Raw genomic sequence first — 20,674 nt, 5'->3', positions numbered from 1 at the left:
ATAACAATCATCAGATCTCAGTCTTCTGAATAGCTAGAATTATAGGTGTGGGTCCCCAGCCCCCAGCTTAGTTTTACTTTTTATTTAACCACTCACATGTAAACCTAGTCATATCCAATAAATCTCTGAACGCATTCTGGCATTTCTAAAATGATCATTATTTCTTCTGACATATTTTCTTTTTAAACTACTAGTATGACAAAGGCCTGTAGTATGGTTAAGAATCTGCAGATGGAAAAGTCCCTACAGACTTCACACACGCAAACACATCTTTTTCTGCTCTCATTCTGGAGAAGCAGTTGAATATATACTTCTATCTTGTTTTTCTTTCAGTATTTGGGATACATTGTTTCATCCTCTTCTGACAGTTGGCTTGCTGTTTTGGTTGTTTTGGTTTTGTTTTGCTCCGAGATGTTCTCATATTTTTATAAGCTGGGTCCTATGCAATACTCCAAACTCATAAATTCAGACAGACCTCCAGAAATCTATCAAAAGATTTTAAAAAATGGCATGTTTGGGACACCAAGGATAAGCAGAACCAGAATATACAAATGAGCTGCCTAAGGAGGTACTCAGACTCTCACAAGTGGGTCTGCACTTAGCTTAGTTTTTTCTGTTCCTTTGTTTTCTTTTTTACCTCATTTGAATGTTTTCAGTGTATGATGTATGATAAAATTAATTTTTCGGCATAGCTAATGAATGCTGTCGCCACTTATTTGAATGTTTTATCATATCATAAATGTCCTTAAAAATTCCGGGTTTTTTGCTTATGACATTCATTCAATAAATCATTTTCAGAGATTGTCCTCTATCATTATGAAAATGAAATACTTTGAGTCTTGAATTGTTAAAAAGAAATGAGAAAGTTTTAAAATTAAAATAGTACCTGTTTTCATCTAACAATAAGTAGATATATATACATACCTATGTATATATGTGTATGTATACACATGTAGATATATGTATATGCATGTGTGTAGTATGTTCATATATGGGCCTATACATGTGTATACATTAGCATTAGGCCAAATGAAAAGGTATTATCATTTGATTAAACAGAAATGCCCAGTAATTTTTAAAAACAACAGAAAAATTACATGTAGATTGTTCATTGGTTTCTTCAGTTCCTGCTTAAGGGACTAGTTCTTAACATTTTTTCCCCTTTGGCTGGTGCTCTGCAACTTGAGCCAGTATTCCACTTTCAGCTTTTGCTGGTTCACTAAAGGCAAGAATGTCTTGTCAACCTTGATTCTCAGATTCTCCTGAGTAACTAGGATTACTGGCATGAGCCAGCACAGATCCAAGTTTTTTTTTTCCTTCCCTTTTCTTCCTCTTTCCTTTCCTCCTTCGGATAAAACTCCAGTAGTATTGCTAAGACGACCCCAACTGGGGGACTTTGAAATAGGGGAAGTTGAAGTTTTTATTACAGAAACTTTCTTTTTTTATCTATATTTTAATTTTTTTTGGTCGGTCGTGGGGCCTGAACTCTGGGCCTGGGTGCTGTCCTTCAGCTCTTCAGCTCAAGGCTAGCGCTCTACCGCTTGAGCCACAGCGCCACTTCCGGCTTTTTTCTTTTTGCTTATGTGGTGCTGAGGAATCGAACCCAGGGCCTCATACATGCAAGACAAGGGCTCTACCACTGAGCTACGTTCCCAGTCCTACAGAAACTTTAAGGAAATAGAAGCTAAGGTGCCCAAACCCAGCAATGACTACGTGGTATTTGCTTCTCTCTCCAGGCCGGGTCCAAGTCAGAGTTACTCTAACCATTTCAGAGGGAATTCAAAAAGACTTCACGATCGTTCCAAACGTTTGGCTAGTGTGTAAGCAACTGTCCATTATTTTCTCTCTGCTTCGCATAGGTCCCTCACGCTACCTGATCTGGGCGTCAAACAGCCACATAACAAATGTGGGAGAGGAAAAAGAAGTTATTAACATCACCTTGGATAAAGGGATTTGAGAAACCACCTCTTGTGAATCATACATAAATAAAAACCAGCCGTGACCCAGGGGGACCACAACAAGCCAGTCTGGGCGGGCACCACCAAGCCAGGGAAAACAAAACCACAAATCCCTGGCAGGCGTGGCGGTGCGGGGCGAGGTCACCGGCCTGGCCTGTCCATCTTCCCCTGGAGGCGGGGCTGCAATGCGGGCGGTGAGGCTGGGAGGGGGCGAGGCTCACGGAGCGGGGAGCCGTGCGGCCTGCTGGGGTTTACGAAGGCCATCACCCATCATATAAACGTGTTTAAAACGAAGCCGGCCGATCCCACGGAGAAGGGGCGACAACGTCCTCTACGCGCGAAGCTCCCTCCTTCTGGAGCTCAGGCCTGCAACGACATCCGGGGACCCTTCCCGCGCCCCGCACTACGGGGCCTTCAGCATCATCCCGGCATCCTTCGCGCCCAGCACTCCCAGGTCGACGTGGGCCGCGTCGGCCACCGTCGGCCTGCAGTTGCTATGGAAACCCGGCTGCCGTAAGCTATGTCGTTACCCCAGGCTCCTCCGTCTCGTGTGTTCGTGCAGCTGGTTCCGTGGGCTGACCGGGGCCAGGAACACAATGAGGTCTCCGGGGGAGAAGTGCTGCGCGGTGTCCGGCAGCCGGTCTCCACACAGGTCCCAGCCGGGACCCGGGAGGTACACGTCAGCGGCACCGCCGAGGTGTCCGCGGGCCCCAACCGGGCGCAGGTGACCGTGCGCATGCGCAGTACCAAAGAGGCAGCCGCCGAGGCCAAGAAGAGCGTGGGGCGCCGCCTGGACTATATCACGCAGAGCCTGCGGCGGCAGGGGCTGCAGGTGAGGGGCGCGCGGGGGTCGGGGCGGAGCTGCAGGTGAGGGGCGCGCGGGGGTCGGGGCGGAGCTGCAGGTGAGAGGCGCGGGGGGGAGGGGCAGGACGGGACTGGGCTGGGCTGCAGGTGAGGGGATCACGGGGGTGGGGTGGAGAGCGCGGGGTGCGGGGCTGCAGGTGAGGGGTGCGGGGGGGGGGGACGGGGGGCCTGCCTGCCCACCTGCCTGGAAAGGCCAGGTCACATGACTTAAACACATCTGACAACTCCAGACTGACTGGAAAGCCTTAACTGGTTTGCAGTAGTAATGTGTAGTAGCAAGAATTTAATTTTTTTTCTCGAAATTTCTTTTGATTTTTTTTTTTTTCAAACATTGATTTCACGTTGGCTGTGCTTGCTCAGAACTATCTAAATCCGGGAAGGAGGTAGGCTACTTGTGTAACCTTACTGTGTTTTCGAGTAATTGCATTCAGTAGCCAAACGTATCCTACTAATACTCTTGTACCTTCCTTCTGTTTCAGGCAGAAAATATAGCCGTCACAAAGGATTTTAGAAGAGTGGAAAATGCATATCACATGGAAGCAGAGGTATGCTATGCACAAATTACTGGAAGTAGTGTGACTCTGGGGACAACTTGCTGTTTGTTTTCATCTAGAGCTGAAATCTACCAGAGAAATGCTTCTCCTGAGAGTGATAAAAGATTATTTTGCTCAAAATCATTTGAATGGTTCATCTGCTTCATTTGAAGATCCTCTGGTGATCTTTTCAAATAAATTTAATGAGATTTATTTCAGAGGAGTTGTTTATATGGAATAAAAGTAGCAAAAGAGAAAGAGCAATTAAATGCCACCTGAATAAACTTCTAAAAATTTTATGGCCTAATGAACATGAAGCACTACAGGAGAGAAGTTTCTTTTAGATGAACAGTAAATGGAAAATGCCTTTGCTGTTATTGCCTGTAATTTTAGCTGTGGTTTTGAGGGATGGGGTTTGAAGGCTAGCTTCAGGCAGAAGGTTTGTAAGATGCCCTTCTCAACAGAAAGCTGGACATAGTAGTGGGTTCTTGTTATTCTAGCTAATGGAAAGCCTAACCTAAGTGATACTGGATGAGGTCTGTGCTAGCCAGGAAGTGGTTCAAAAATAAGGAACTCAGTAAAAGCAGCTGCTTAGGAAAGACAAGTACAAAGCCCTGAGTTCAAACCTCACTACTGCCCCAAAAAACAGCAGTTGGGAGTGGGTATATGAAGATGTCACGGTAAAATCCAAAACAACAACCAGCAATAAATTAAAGCCATAAAAGATTGTAAAACTCTTAACATACTTTTTTTTCCACAATGTAGTATTACTATGTTAAGTGTAATTAAAAATGAAAAAGCACTTCAAAAGCAAGAAAATATTTTCATTGCACTTGAAAAATTATACTATTTCTATCAGATTACCCCCTGTACTTTTACCTTTAAAGATTTGCTGATCAGGACTTTTTGAAATCCGAGTATGCCCTAGTTGTGGTTGGTTCCAAGAAGACTGCTTTGACTCCCAGCATTTTGTGTGTGTATTTAGAACATGACCTTATCCTAAGAAACAAGAGTGAGATTTGCTTATCCAGTGAGTGAATGCAACATCTATTGAGGTAACTAACCTCAAGCCATCTGCAGACAGAGAATACATTACTTTTTTTCTAATTTTAATACTAGGTTTAGATAAGTTGGACCTAGTCAATTAGAATGAAAATTAGAATGCTAACTTATTTTCACTTGAGATAGTTATTTCAACAGTTCTGTTTATTGCCCCAGTGATTCCTGTAACAGTTTTGTTGTTTCTCAATTAAAATTTATTCAAGAAAATTTAAAACTATTTAAGGATCCATTTGGCAACAATTACTTGGTAGTGATAGAGACCAAAAAGTACCATTCAAACCAGGATGAAGATTAGTCAGGTAGGATTCCAGACTGTAGAGGTTTAAGATAGGGAGTCTTTAATATTACCCATCAGTACTTGTTAGTGTCAGGACCTCAGGTTTTAATGAGCATAGATAGGAAAAGGTTATCCTAGTTAAGAGGTTTATTATGAGGTTACACCAGGGAATAAGCAGGAGAGTGAAATAGACCCGAGACTGGACAGCCAAACTTCCCCAAAGTAGAAAGTTGTATGACCACAAAGTTGTTTTTGAGGCTGGACTTTTAGATAGAGAGCTGCTTGATTTAAGACAAGGCTGAGCTGAGCACATGACCAGCCTAGACTGTTCTTCCTTCTGCTTTGTTTTTTGTATTCTAATTTCTTCATATATATATATATATATATATATATATATATATATATATATAATATTTCAGACCTGAAACTTTGAAATTACTCCAAGAGAGTGTAGGAAAAACATTAAAACTTACAGGTATAGGTAGAAAAGACTGTTGAAAAGAGTTCTAGGGCACAACAGATAGGTGAGAGACTTGACGAACGGGACTACATCAAAATAAAAAGTTTCTGCACAGCAAATAGTTACTAAACTAGAAAGAGAGACAACAGGCTTGGAGAAGATCTTTACCAGCAATACATCAAACAAAGGTCTAATACTCAAAATATACAAGGAGCTCAAGCAATGAACCTCTCCCCAAATTAATAAACCAATCACTAAATGGGCAAAGGAGTTAAGGAGAGACTTCTCAGAGGAAGTAAGAATGACAGAGAAACATGAGGAAATGTTCATCATCCCTGGCCATAAAGGAAATGTAAATCAAAACAACTCTGAGATTCCATCTCACCCCAGTTTGATTGATCAACATTGTGAATTCAAACCACAAGAAATGTTGGCTGGGATGTGGGGAAAAAGGGAACCCTACTGCACTGTTGGTGGGAATGTAAGCTAGTACTAACATTCTGGACAGCATTTTGGAGGTTCCTCAAAACACTAAACATAGATCTTCCCTATGACCCAGCCATACCACTCCTGGGCTTCTACCCAGAACATCATGAGCTAGGATATGATAAAGATACCTGCACATCTATGTTCATTGCTGCACTATTCACAATAGCCAAGTAGTGAAAACAGCCCCACATCTACTGTGGCTGCCCCACAGTAGATGAGTAGATCCAAAAATGTGTTACCTATACACAAGGGAATTGAAAGAATGAAACTATGTCATTTACAGGGAAATGGATGGACCTAGAACAAATCATGTTAAATGAGGTAAGCCAAGCTCAGAGAGACAGTGGCACATGTTCTCTGATACCTGGAAATTAGATCTAAAATACACTGGGATACGATAAATTATACAGGATTCTAGGTATAGTGAGATAAAAAGAGGATACTCTTAGGAGAAAAACACAAAGGAGCAATATCTATGTGCCTCTTTATATATCTAGCTGTCTCTGTATATCTATGCATATATAGAGGGGAGAGGGAGGAACTCCAAGATATGGAAACAAAAAGATCTATTTTTATTTCTTGATGATTCTTTTATTTGTGTATGGTGTATTCACATGTATATCTTTGGGAGGGTACAAAACTCCAGGAAAAAGGGTAAAAAAGTGCAGCAATGGAGCTCACTGGACACTGATGAAAGTGAACTAAGCCACTCATGGGTGGAGAGGGGAGCAAGGGACTTGGAGAGGGAACAGGAGACACTGTAGAAAAGGAAATGTATTCATTACTTGACTCATGTAATTGTAATCTCTCTGTACATCACCTTCATAATAACAATGAAGTAAGTAATAAAAACGGGAAAAAATATATCATATTTAGTGTGTATGTGGGGTATGGGTGGGGCTGCACTTGGGGCTTGAACTCAGGACCTGGGCACTGTCCCTGAGCTATTTTGCTCAAGATTAGGACTCTACTGTTAGCACCACAGAGCCACTTCCAGCTTTTTGGTGGTTAATTGGAGATGAAAAACCCTCTAGACTCTCTTGCCTGAGTTGGCTTCAAACTTCAATCTTCAGTTCTCAAACTCCTCAGTAGCTGGGATTACAAGTATGAGTCACTGGCAAAGATCTTATTATTTTTATAAGGCTATAGGAAGCCAGAACTACCATTATATCACACTGTCCAAGACATGATTACCTTTAGCTCAGTTCTAGTAGTCAGCAGAGGCTAGGTGAGAAGTATCACAAATACAGTAGGCTGGCCTATGTATAGGAAAATGTGTGGCTGATGTATAGGAAGATGTATGTGGCTTTATGTCTGTGGATAAAGCAAGCACTAAAATTCAGTGTTAACACTTGCTATTAGGTATATTAAATGAGACTGAATGGCACATAGAATTTTTCAAAAGCAAAAAAGTAAACCTGACCCCCAAAAATGTCAAAGGGTTTCAGTAGACATCAAAACAAGACACATAAACGGACAGCATTTTTTTCCTTGATTATGCCATTCCAAGGGGAGTGAGATGAGATGGATTTTCAGCATGGTTTTGATTCATTCCTAGTCAGTCCAACTGGGTTTTATAATAAAAGTTGACAAACTTTGTAATACGGTATACATTTGAAAATGCCAAGGATCTAGAAGTACTTTGGAGAGGCATGTTTATTCATAGTAGTCAAAAGCTGGGAGCAACTTGAAATGGTTTGCAAACACACTGTGGTTATATCCATATAACAGATTACTACTGAGAACAAAACAAATAGATATGCAAAAGCATGAGTAAATTGCATATACATTATGTCAGATGAAAGAAGTCTCCAAAGAACATATTGCATGCTTCCCTTCATGCGGCTTTCTGGAAAAGACAAGCTATACCAGTGGGGATCTGACAAACGGCTGCCAGAGTTTGGGAGGTAGGGAGGAACTAATGACTACAGAGTCATGAGAGCAAATTTGGAGCAGGGATGGGACAGGTCCAGATGGTGTTATTGTGATTACAGAGCTTCATGTTATTTATCAAAAGCAATAGAAATGTGTACTAAAAATGTAGAATACGGGGGAGGGGGGAGGCTGGGAAGGGAGGTGAAGGGTAAACAAAGGAGGAGGCTGCAATGCTTGGTAAGAAATGTATGCATTATCCTGCCCATGTAATTGTAGCCCCTCTGTACAGTATGTTCTCAAATAAAATAAAATTAAATAAAAAAAAATGTAGAATACGTAGCATATGGAAAGCCAAAAAATAGTGTCCTTGCTACCCAGGAAGCTGAAATCTGAGAATCTTGGTTTAAAGACAGCCCTGGCAGGAAAGTCCATGAGACTCTTATCTTCATATAACCACTAAAAAAAAAATCCAGAAGTAAGAGTTACGGTTCAAGTGGTAGAGCACTAGCCTTGAGCAAAAAAATGCACATGGACAGTCCTAGGCCCTGTGTTCAAGGCCCATGACTGGCACAGAAACACACACACACACACACACACACTCTTTATGATGAAAGACAACTGCTCTGCACTATTAGGAGGACAATAGCTGAACATATGACTGTCTCCATACGCTCAAAGGGATAAAAACAAAATAGATTTGCTTCTGCCAATAGGTTTTAAAAATAACATACTTCAGTGGTATTAAAGAAAAATGACATCTGGGTGCCAGTGGCTCATGCCTGTAATCCTAGCTACTCATGAGGCTGAGATCTGAGGATCACAGTTCAAAGACAGCCCGGGCAGAAAAGTCCGTGGACTCTTATCTCCAATAAACCACTAGAAAACCGGAAGTGGCACTGTGGCTCAAGCGGTAGAGCACTCTCCTTGAGCTGAAGAGCTTAGGGATAGCGCCCAAGCCCAGAGTTCAAGCCCCATGACCGACAAAAAAGAAAAAAGAAAAATGACGTAATTACTACCAGTCAGTAACTTTAATAGCTTAGATTAGACTAAGAAGTAATTTTTTAGAAAGAAGAAGAGAGAAAAGTTACTAGGGTTAAGTCCTCCAATGTGGAAAAAAATGGTAAATTTTAAAATGTTATGAAATGAATTTTTAAATGTCACATCAATTTGGTTAGATGCCCAAACTTACATTTCCCATTGCCCCTGGCTGGCTGTCACCTGTCACTCCCCACTTACGGGCTGCAGACTGAAATGTTTTAGGGAGTGGGAAGTTGAGGTCCATCTTTGGTTCCTTCCCTCTGGTGTGGGGCATAAGTCTGGGGTCTGAGTCTCTTTGTCCTTGTTCTCTGTTCATGGAGATAGCTAGAAGACCTGGGATTGCAGGGCATGGGTGACCCAGGAGTACCCTGTAGAGGGGGTTCAACCTTTGGAGAACAGAATCACTAGATGTTTAAGGAACAGCATGCAAGGTTGGTGCCAGAAAGACAACAGCCATAAACACAGGAGCAGACTAAGAGCACCACAGAGGATTATAAATGGAGTATGAAACACTATTGTCCTTTGCTGTGTGATCCCGAGAACCAGGAGGACAGGATATTTCCCAAGTTTGTAGCAGAGTCAGACACGGCATTAATCTGGGCTCAGCTCTCCTGGCTGAATTGTCTGAAATGTAAACAGCGCACTAAATCCTAACTAGAACATATGTCCCCTTGTGTTGCCATAGGATATTTAGTCCTGTGATGATGCATTCATTGTCTGCTGCCTTCTCTCTGTTTTGGAGTTTAGTAGAGTTGTCCTTAAGCTGTGTCATTTGTAGTGTCATAATCCAGAGACCAGTGAAAACAAACTTGGCTAACACGTGAGGAATTAAGGTTCAGGAAGGAGCAGGAGCATTCTAGGCTTCTCCTGTAGCTATTGAAGTAGAGGGGAAAGAAAGGCAGGTACAGGTTCTTGTCCAGGTGGGAGGTGGATAGCTATGGGAGACAGATGCCCATGGTTATTACTACTCAACCTCTCATCTTGAGTAACTTTTCAGAGGGTGAGCTCAACTGACTCCATTTGTATTCTGCAGCCATCCCCCATTGTCTGAGCCTGGGGGTGGGATAAGCTATTTTCTGAAGGCCTTTTGTTATTGCCAGGATGAGCTATCTGGCTTGGTCTGGTTGCACATTGGAGGCTTGTGTGTGGGATTGACATTCAGGGAGGAGTCTGTACCAGTAAGCCTCTTTTGGGCCAAAGTTAAGCAACAAAGAGGCGAGAAGTAGTAGATCTGAAGCAGCATGTGCCTAGAATGCAGGTATAGAAAGTTCACAGTAAATACTTTAGGAGCTATCCCCTATAGCCTCCCAAGAGGACTGAGTCTGCAAGGACAAATGACCTGAAGAGCCATGGATCAAAATCGTCAATAGCAGTCGGCAGAACAGCCCGGTCATGTTCACTGCTGGCAGCATTTCAGGATCATGATTATCATTGAGGATATTATTAGCATCTTCCAGCTTTCCTTGTTACAGGTATGTACACACACTGTAGAGGGCTGCGATCATTTACGTACTTGGTAAATAAAGCATCTTGCTTTGTGCTCGAGAATACCTGTACACCTGAGAGACGGAAATACATGAGTATCAAACAGATTGTTCTTACCTGTTACGTACCACAAAAAGACTGTAATTTGGCTCGACTTTTGTCACCTTCAGAGGAAATTTCAAAACAGTGTATCAGACATAAAAATAATACCAAGGTCCTTTCACTTACAGGTCTGTATTACATTTACTGAATTTGAAAAAATGCAAAATATTTGTAGCTTCCTCGTTGAGAAGTTGGACAGCTCTGTTGTGATTGAGCCACCCCAGTTCTATCACGCACCCGGTGCTGCTGAGAACCTGCGGTAAGTGCAGCAGCTGAGCAACTGAGCCAGAACTGCTCCGTGCCCCTCCTCATGACTGCCATACTAATGACCTCTGCTTTCATCCCAAGACGGCAAGCCTGTCTTGTTGCTGTGGAGAATGCGTGGCGCAAAGCTCAAGAAGTCTGTCATCTCGTTGGCCAGACCCTGGGGAAACCTTTACTGATCAAAGAAGAAGAAACAAAAGAATGGGAAGGACAAATAGAGGAGCATCCATCATCCGGACCCTTAAGTTCACTAACTGTACAACAGAAAATAAAAAGTGCAACACTATATGCTGCCTCCAAAGTCTTCGTAACCTTTGAGGTAAAGGGGAAAGAGAAGAAAAAGAAGCATCTCCGAAATTAAAATACTATATCACTTTTATCTATTTTTATACTTTTTATAATATTTCTTTTTGTTACAAGCATGTGTATTGTATAGTAAACTTGTTTCTCTGAAAAAAATGTCACTTCTTAAATATAGTCCTACAGAATACACTTTCTGTTCTGCATACCTTACTCTGAGACATTCTTAGGAAATGAAGATTTAGTGTGTACACGTGTGTGTGTGTGTGTGTGTGTGTGTCCTGGGGTGTGAACTAAGGACAAGGCTAGCACCACCCTTTGAGCCACAGCTCCATTTCTGGCTTTTTGATGGTTAATTGAAGGTCAGAATCTAATGGACTTTTCTGCCCTGGCTGGCTTTGAATGAGGATCCTCAGATCTCAGCCTCCTGAGTAGTTAGGTTACACGTGCGCAATATCACTAGATGTGTAGTATTTTTACTGGAGAGAGAAATATTTTATTTAGTAGTTCTTATAGGTACTTAACATTTTCAAAGTCTTAATTTTATGTGAATCTAAGTTTTCTATGAAAACTAAGCTTTACAAATTTATATTTTTTAATTGGTAAGATAAGATTTTTTACTTAAGAAGAGGAATTCTTTATCCTTTATTTTTATTGTAAAGGTGATATATAGAGAGGTGACAGTTACATAAGTCAGGTAATGAGTACATTTCTTTTTGAACAGTGCCACTTCTTTCCTATTTTCTCCCAGATTTTTCCCTCCCAACCCCTTCCTTCACAAGTTGTATATTTCATTTTCAACATAGTGTCTACTGAATATCACTGCTGAATTAGTTCACCCTTGGTCCCATCATTTCTGTTTTCCCTTTCCCTCCCTAGAACAGATAAACAGACAGAAGATACAGAAATCAAAAATGGCAACAAAAGGGGAAAACAAAGAAAACCATAAAAAGTAAAATATAAAACCTCTTCCATTTCTTGCAGTTCATTTTGATAAGCATCATTTTATATGATCATATATGTGCATAACTGAGCCTTTATATGATCATATATGTGCATACTGAGCCTTTGTCATCCTCTCCTAAGAATATCCTCCAGTCTCACTGTGTGAATGTTTAGAGTCCTGTTTAATTTATCAAGTCCAAATGTACTTTGTCTTTTTTGTTTACTTATAGATTTATAGGCACATTCTAATTTCTAAAAACGAGGGAAACCATACAACCTAGGTTTCTTTGGGTCTTGCTTACTTGGCTTAATTTTTTTCTGTCTATTTCCTTGTGAATGTGGGAAATATCATTCTTTCTGATGGAAGCATAGAATTCCACATTTTCTTGATCCATTTGTCCACTGAGGGGCATCTGGGCTGATTCCATATATTGGCTATGGTAAACAATGTTGCAGTGAACATGGTTGTGCTGGTATTTTTGGTGTGGCTTGGTTTGTGGTCTATTGGATAAATGCCCAGGAGTGGAATTGTTAGGTCATAGAGAAGCTCTATGTGTAGTATTTTGGGGAACCTCCATTCTGCTTTCCAGAGAGGTTGAACATTCCCATAAGCAGTGTAGTAGCGTTCCGTTTTGCCCCATCCCTGCCAGCATCTGTTATTGTTAGTTTTCTTGATAATGTCCATTCTAACTGGGGTGAAGTGGAATCTCCATGTTGTTTTGATTTGCATTTCTTTTATGGCAAAAGATGTTGAACACTTCATGTGTCCATTTGCCATTCTTTCTTCTTCTGAGAAGTGTTTATTTAGGTCCTTAGCCCATTTACTAATTAGGTTGCTGTTTCTTTGAGGATTTGTTCTGGGGAGAATTCTTGAATGCTATCAAACCTGTAGTTTGTAGAACTCATGATGAGGATAGATACATGATTTTAACTATGTGCTATCAGGTCTGAGATGTAGTTTTCCCCTACTTTCAAGGTAGTAAGTCATTCTATTGTTGTCTCATGGATCCTGGCAGAAGATGTAAAACTCCCAGGATAGAAAGGCAGGGCTTTTAATCACTACACCACTTTTTTGAGCATCAGCCTATGCTCATTAGTTCCTTTTCCCCAGATTTCAGGGTAACACAACATGGATGTACACATGTAGTAGCTACTAAGCCACTGGGAACTACCAAGCTTAGAAAAACTCTGTTTTTCTCAAGAACAGAAGCAGATACGGACATTGTTTTATCCCACAAAGATAGAAGAACTAATATAGGGACCAGACTCTCTTCTGTAGTACTCTTAGGTTAGCAATACAAGTACAATGTGAGCCATATATGTAAGTAAAAGTTCTTTGCCTCATATATAAAAGGATTAAAAAAGTTGAAATTATTTCAATAACATTTTATGCAGCCTAGTATCTCCAACATACTGCTATTTCAGCAAATGATAGTTTTAAATCATTAATAAAATATTTCATATTCTATTTTGTACAGTCTTGTACAATCCAGTATATATTTTGTAGTACAGTAAGTATGAATCCAGATACTAAATTTTCATCAGAAACACAATCTGTATTTAAGTTTAGAAAATAGGCCATTGATTGAGATGTACAAGTCGTTATGTCGAACACGAACTTCACAACTTTGGTGCGGGGGTGGGGGGGGAGATGGGGGGGGGCGGGGGGGTGGGGAGGATGGGAAGGGATGGGAAGGGGAAACAAAGGAGGAGGCTACAATGCTTGATAAGAAGTGCACTCATTATCTTGCCCATGTAATTGTAACCCCTCTGTACAGTATTTTCACAATAAAAAAAAATTAGGCCGTTGAAAACATAGATTCACACAGCCAAGTTGCTTTACATATGCTTAAAAGAACCAGCAACTGGACCAAGTGTGCAGATTCTCAATTGATTAAAATTCAGTTTCTTAGCTACACTGCCACACTTGAAGCACTCAGGAAACACGTGGCTCATGTAGGTCCTCCCTGTGGGTGCTGTTGTCCCTACAGCTACTTAGCACTTGCCTGCCCTGCACCTGTCTCCTCAGCCCCAGCATAGTTTCAGGGCTGCCACATATGACACACTTAGATGTTTGCCAAACACATTTATCATTGGGTAAAATTGGCAAGGCACTTTCATCTCTTTAATTTTCCTTTTCCTTCCAATGAAGTGAGGATTAAGATGGCTTGGCTGGCAGTGTTAGCATGGATTCCAATAATTAACTTCAGGCCAGCAGCGTTAGCATGGATTCCAATAATTAACTTCAGGCCGGGAGAGCACACGCCTGCCAGTCATTATGCAAACTGCATTGTTTCAGCCCAACTAGAGACTGATTTCCTCTATGAAGGTGAATTTTAAAATAGTCATGTTAAAAATAAAGGCCAACAAAATAAAGATACGTTGAACTTTTATTTCCAGAGAAAGATTAATTTAGCTTTTCCAGTTATGCAAAAATATAGTATTAGGACTGTGCACACATACACACAAAAAAACTATCCTCCATGAAAATTTAATCATATGCATAAGCTTTTCTTAGCCAGAGCTTTGTAATATACTTGGGTCCATCATATTTGATAAAGAAGGCTTTCAACTTAGTATGAAATACCTAAAGACAATTCATTAAGTTATCAAACACTTAAAAAGTGCTGGGCGCCAGTGACACACACCTGTCATCCGAACTGTACAGAATGCTGAGATCTGAGGATCATGGTTCGAAACCTGCCTGGGCAAGCAAATCCCGAGACTCTTACCTCCAGTTAACCACCAAGTAGCTGGAAGTGGAGCTGTGGCTCATGTGGTAGAGCCACTTGATCACTATTACGACTTCACTAAAGAACAATACTCTTTTACAAATCTGTGACTCAGCCACTCTTCTGGAGCTCAAGTTTCAACCTCCCAACCAACAAGTACAGCCGTGGCACTTGTGGCCGGCCACTAGTTTCACATGGAAATGAACAATAGAGAGGGAATGGAATATACAAGACCACATATTATTGGCTATGTAGTGTTTAAGATTTACTGGGGTTTCATAGGCTCAATATACATGATGGAAAGCAGGATTCGAAGGCCAAAACCAAAAGTTTACACATTAAGAGATGACAAATCCAGTGGTAAGAAAGAGTACCAGTCCAGAATGCCCACAAAACATGGTAATGATTCGTGATTTAAAGGACTCTTCTGATTGGTTACCATGAGTATGGGGTAAATGAGCACTGGGTATCTCTTGTCTTTCAAACTAGAAATATCTTTCAGAAACGAAGACCCTAATACTCTCATATCCCTCCACAAGTCTGGACAGTCAGAAATGGGCAAATAGTCCAATGTGTCGTATATACATCAGTGTCCTACTGGTTTCTTAAGTAGTTATCTAATTACCTGCCCTTGTATCATAAGGTGGGGGAACTGAACTCAATCTCATTTGGTTTTCTTCAGCCCTTGTGTCATAAGGTGGGGGAACTGAACTCAATCTCATTTGGTTTTCTTCATTTAAGTCTGGTGTCCTGTCACTTGAGCCACACCTCCACTCCCAGTTGTTTTTTGGGTAACTGGAGATAAGTCTCAGAAATTTTTCTGATGGGGCTGACTTGGAACTACAATAGTGAGATCTCAGCTTTCTTAGAAGCTAGGATTTCATGTGTGAGCCACCAGCATCTGGCATAAACTAGTCTCAAACGTGCGTAGAACTGAATCTGTTCAAAGCCTGTTGCACTGTTGGTGAGTGTGCCTTTTCGCCCGCTACCTCACATTGCCACTTGCTCCACATGTGTTCAACAGCAGGCAGTCCATAACCCCCTGCCCAAACTTGCTTCTGAAGTTTGCACTGCCGCCAGTATAAAAGGGTATCTAATAAAGTCAGTTGGTTTATAATGTAAATGTATACTTCAATTTATTTCCACTGACATTGATTTTACTTTGAAAGCTTATTCTAGATATCCCTATTTGTACTAAAGGTACAGCACAAACAAGTTATGTTTTCCTTCTATTGAATCGGTCATATATATACTTCAATTCCATTTAAATAAATCAATGACAGTCCAAATAAGGAAATAGCATCAAATTAGTTTATGCTAAGTTAATCATGAAAACTCAAGGTATCTCATTGTAAATGGGAAGGGGAGTGAACTATAATTAATTGAAGTTGAATGTCAACTAAATAAAATGCAAAATTATTTTTAATATATCAAATACCTACCTGGCTCAATGTCTGCAAAGTAAACATAGATTTCCTCTCTTTTGTTGTGGCCATGCCTGGAATCTTAAGAATTCAGAGATACAGATTTCTGTATTCCACAAGCGTTTCAATATATGCAGATGAAATGTAAAATGAATGTGTTGACACATCATGAAGGTCTGCATGTATTTGAAGAATGGCTCATGACTGCCAGGTGCTCGGGGTTCATGCCTGTAGCTCATCCTACAGGCATGTAGCTTCATGCATGTAGCTCAGGAGGCTGAGATCTGAGGATCGTTGTTCAAAGCCAGTATAGGCTAGCTCTAATCTCCACTTAAGCAGCATAAAGCTAGAAGTGGAGGTAAGTCTCAAGTGGTGGGCACCAGCCTTGAGTGAAAAAACTAAGGGACAGTGCTCAAGCCTGAGTTCAAACCCCAGAACCTGCGTGAAAAAAAAAACTCAATTTTTATCCCGTAGCAATGTTGAGTATTCATGGTACCCCAAATTGTTACTCCTGTTAATCATTGCAATCATTTAAACTATTCACTTATTTAATATTAAGCTTCAACAAGAAGAGACCTATTATCTCATGTCAAATCTAACACTTTAGAAGTGTTTTGCCTAATGACTTGCTATAAGAGAAGCTGATTGCTACAACCACTAATGGACTAACTGACACCTGCTGCTCAGACTTGGACAGACTTCACTTCTTACAGCTCTACTTCATGAAGTCCTGATACAGAAGAAGAGACATCAACACTGTCCACAGGTCTGTGTAGGAACTGTAACATTCATAAGGGGCAGACAGGGGCAGTTAAGGAATAATAAGCTTCTTGAATATAGCATTTATGATATATCCCCTATTACTTCCAATCATCTATATGGAAATAAATTAAGAGTTATAATGTGCCTATTTTAAGAATCACCATTATTCCTTTTTTGTGTGTGTGCTAGTACTGAGGCTTGAACTCATGGCCAGGGTACTGGCCCTTAGATTTTTAGGTTACTAAAAGCTGTAGCTTAAATGGTAGAGCACTTCTAACTACTAAATGGTAGCTACTTCTAACTTTTGGTGGTTTATTGGAGATAAGAGTCTCACAGACTTTCCTGCCTGAGCTGGCTTTGAACCAGAATCCTCAGATCTCAGCCTCCTGAGTAGCTAGGATTACAGATGTGAGCCACCAGCACACAGCTTCTATTATTTCCTTTTAAAGGTATTAAGAACAGAGAAAAAATTAGTCTCTTAGATTTACACATATATCCCCCATTTGGGTATTTCTCCTTAATTCTATAATCATTCCCTTTTACCTGAAGAACTACTAGTACTTTTTTGTAGTTCAGGACAGTTGGTGATAAAATCTCCCAGCTTTCCCTTGTCTGGAATTTTATTTATATTGAACTCATTTTGAAAAATGGTTTCACTGGGTATAGAATGCAAGTTTTTGTTTTTGTTTTTTTTTAGCTTATAGCTGGTAACATTAACTATACAATTTCACTCTACCGGCCAGCATTGCCTTTTCCTTTTTTTAAGCAGGAGCACCTTATTTCTTTTGGTAGGATTGGGGCTAAACTTAAGAGTCTTGTGCTTGTTAGTGAGGAATATACACAAATTTTTAAATCCTCATTTAAATTTTCATTTAAAATGAACTTTTTTTGTTTTTCACAAGAGACCAGTTTCTCTAAAACCCTTCGTATTCTAGATAGTGACTAGGTAAGCTAACACTCCACTACTTAAAATAGCCAAACACACAACATGACTTGCATTCAGATAAATGAAATGTTGACAAACATTTTGGTGACAGAAATTGTTTTGTAAAAATAGTAATTATGTTTAGTAGCATGTCAGCTTGAATATAATTTCCAAGATCCTCTGGGATTAACTTGATTCAACTAGTTGATAAACAGATAATTTCATTGTTGCAGTCTACTATGCACTTGTTTACATATCCGTGCATTTTCTATCTGTACACTATGGAGTAGCATATTTTGGGGTCATATATTTATTGAGCATGTTTATTTTTCCAAGCTTTAAAAATGGTTCTATGTGTGTTTAATACCTTTTGAACTCTACAGAAAAAGTTGTGTGTGCCTATACTAGGACTGAACTCGGAAACCCACACCCTTCTTGTTTCTTTTGCTCAAGGCCCGCACTACCTCTTGAGCTACATCTCTACTTCTGGCCTCTGCTACTTAGTTAGAGATAAAAACTACTCAGATTTGCCAGCCTAGGCTAACTGTGAACCGTCATCTCCAGATCTCATCTTGCTGAGTAGTTAGGATTACAGACCCGTCCTACCAGCATACAGCTGTTATGTTCTTCAAACATTTTTATATATAATAGATTTAAGTTGCTTTCCTTTCAGCCACCTCTGGTAAATATAAAACATTACTTCTATTTATCGGTTAAAATTTGTAACTAATATAGGTAGATGTGGCTACACTGAAAATTGTGGGTGAATATACACTGTGTCAATAGAATCAGTTTTGTCCTCATGTGTGAATTTCTTCCAAAATACCAATATAGTATCTGTAAGAGGATTAAGGAACTAAATAACACCAAAAAATAAACATATGCTCTAAACTTGGCAATTTGCTGAATTCTGAAACACTTATTCACTAAGTGGAGTGGGCAGTGGAGAATTTAACCAGGAACTATTTACTTATTAAAAGTTGATTTCCCATTAACACAATAAAAAGTATAGTAATTTAGTGGGCTGTGATGTAGCTTAGTGGGAAAAGTGATTGCCTAGTATATGTGAGTCCTTGGGGTTTACCTCTGGTAAAACAAGCTCTTCTTACAATACTCAAAAGGGACTACACTGCTTTTTTTTTTTTGGTCGTGGGGCCTGAACTCTGGTCGTGGGCACTGTCCCTCAGCTCTTCAGCTCAAGGCAAGCATTCTACTACATGAGCCACAGCGACACTTCCGGCTTTCTGAGTGGTTTATTGGAGATAAGAGTCTCACAGACTTTTCCTGCAGGGCTGACTTTGAACTACAATCCTCAGATCTCAAGTCTCTTGAGTAGCTAGGATTACAGGCATGAGCCATCCGTGCCTGGCATTTTTTTTTTTAACAGTCCTGAACTCAAGGCCTCTTTGTGCTCAAGGTTAGCCCTCTACCTTTTGAGCCACAGCACCAGTTCAGCTTTTTCTGAGTGGTTTATTGGAGCTAAATCACTGCCCTGGCTGGCTTTGAACCTCCATGCTGAGGTCTCAACCACCTGAATAGGTAGGATTACAGGCTTGAGCCAAACAACACCCCACCACTATGGTACTCTTTAATCTGAATAATTTGCACAACTAAGATTCCATTTTTCCCCAGAAATTTGCTTTAGGCAAGGATCCCAGACAACCACTACCACTACAACCACCACCAACAAAAACAAAGGCTTTCCACTTTTGAAAGGAAAATTAAACCGGTTTCTGCAGTTTTTAAGGATTTTATTTCATTGTCTTTCAAAACCAACTCCTTAAGCATCTGTGATCCTCTTCACCAACTGGTTATTTTTGCTTTCCTACAAATTGGGTTTTAAATTTAGATCATACAAAGTTAAGGATGTTTCACATTCTATTTTTGTGATTTTTCCAGAGCCTCTGAAAAAACTTTAAAATCAGTAAATATTTCAAATCAACTCACAATTTTATAGCAATACAATGATGTGTTGCAACAACACAATCAAAACTTCAAGGGATCAATGAAAGTCACATTAGCCACAAGCTTCAATGGAACTTTTCCACATTAAATGGTATATTCTAATTTGAATGCCCTTTGCTTCCAGGAGGCTGAGATCTGAGCATCCAGGTTTGAAGTCAGCTGCTCTTCTCTAGCCAGCAAACACTGAAATGGAGGTGTTGCTCAAGTGTCAAGAACTAGCCATGGATGAGTGAACAAGCTGAGCAAAAGTGACAGGCACATGTAGTACCACACACAAGGTCAGAATATTGGATAATCAAAGGTTAAAAGTTGCTCAAAAGGGGAGAATACAGGGGGTAAATTTGATCAAAATACATTGTATGAGTACTGTATACAGTGAAACCCTTTCATACAACTGATCTATAATCGAAAGCCAGACTCATTTACCTGTGTAACTAGGTAGAAAAGGATACAGCATGCTTCTAAAATAATAAAAATGAAAGTGTCAGGAGGGAATTTGTTGACTTTTAATCTTATTTTTTATCAAATATTGAAGAAACTTGGATAAGACTGATGTGGTAACAAGAGGAATCGGTAAAAAGTGCTCGTTAAAAATGAATTTTTCTTGGTCAGTTCTACATATGTACTAGATACTAGATAAGGTGGAAAGAAAAATGTACTTGGGAATTGTTACCCACTTCCAACTCAGAAATTTATTTTATGCAAAATCATTTATAAACACAGCTCCTAAGAAAAAATAAATGCAAAAGAGCCACAAACCATAAATTCTCATGTGGTTAATTTTAATAACCTATCAAAGCTTTGTAAATTCTTATCTAGTTTTCCTCATACTATAATGTGGGATTCTAAGGATGTTATGTATTTGTTTCATCATTCTACCATCCAACTTTGCCCAGAAACGAAATATATTTGAGAAAATGTGTTCCTTTGAAACATCTCCTACAGAAATATCTAACCCATACAAAATTGCTTTAAGTAGATACAAAAAGACAAGTATTTTTATCCTCCCATCATGTTGGAATAAAACTATTTTACAACATTCAAGAACTAATTTTAATATTTGAAGTACTGTAAACTCCAACGAACCAGGTGTACTTAACTGCATGTCACACTATCACTTTTGCAAATGCCCTGCTCAATTTATTAAAGTTTTTCCTATAGTACGAAAAAAAAGCAAATACAGGGATCAAGAAATCATGAGGCTCCACAAAAGC

The 20,674-nt window shown here is 40.0% G+C and overlaps 1 protein-coding gene across 1 annotated transcript; it reads left to right on the top strand.

Moving 5' to 3' along the window:
* The first annotated feature begins 2,217 nt into the window (after positions 1–2,217).
* On the top strand, positions 2,218–10,790 carry Irak1bp1 (interleukin 1 receptor associated kinase 1 binding protein 1). Its single transcript, XM_070010115.1, has 4 exons — positions 2,218–2,790; positions 3,302–3,367; positions 10,272–10,402; positions 10,492–10,790. The coding sequence occupies exons 1-4, from the start codon at positions 2,479–2,481 to the stop codon at positions 10,766–10,768; spliced, it is 786 nt and encodes a 261-aa protein (XP_069866216.1). The 5' UTR covers positions 2,218–2,478; the 3' UTR covers positions 10,769–10,790.
* Positions 10,791–20,674: the final 9,884 nt, after the last annotated feature.

Source organism: Dipodomys merriami, unplaced genomic scaffold (assembly GCF_024711535.1).
Source record: "Dipodomys merriami isolate MVZ:Mamm:240054 unplaced genomic scaffold, mDipMer1.0.p SCAF_8, whole genome shotgun sequence".
NCBI lineage: Eukaryota > Metazoa > Chordata > Mammalia > Rodentia > Heteromyidae > Dipodomys > Dipodomys merriami.
The sequence above is the reverse complement of the archived record's forward strand: the minus strand, read 5'-3'. Positions and strand labels throughout refer to the sequence as shown.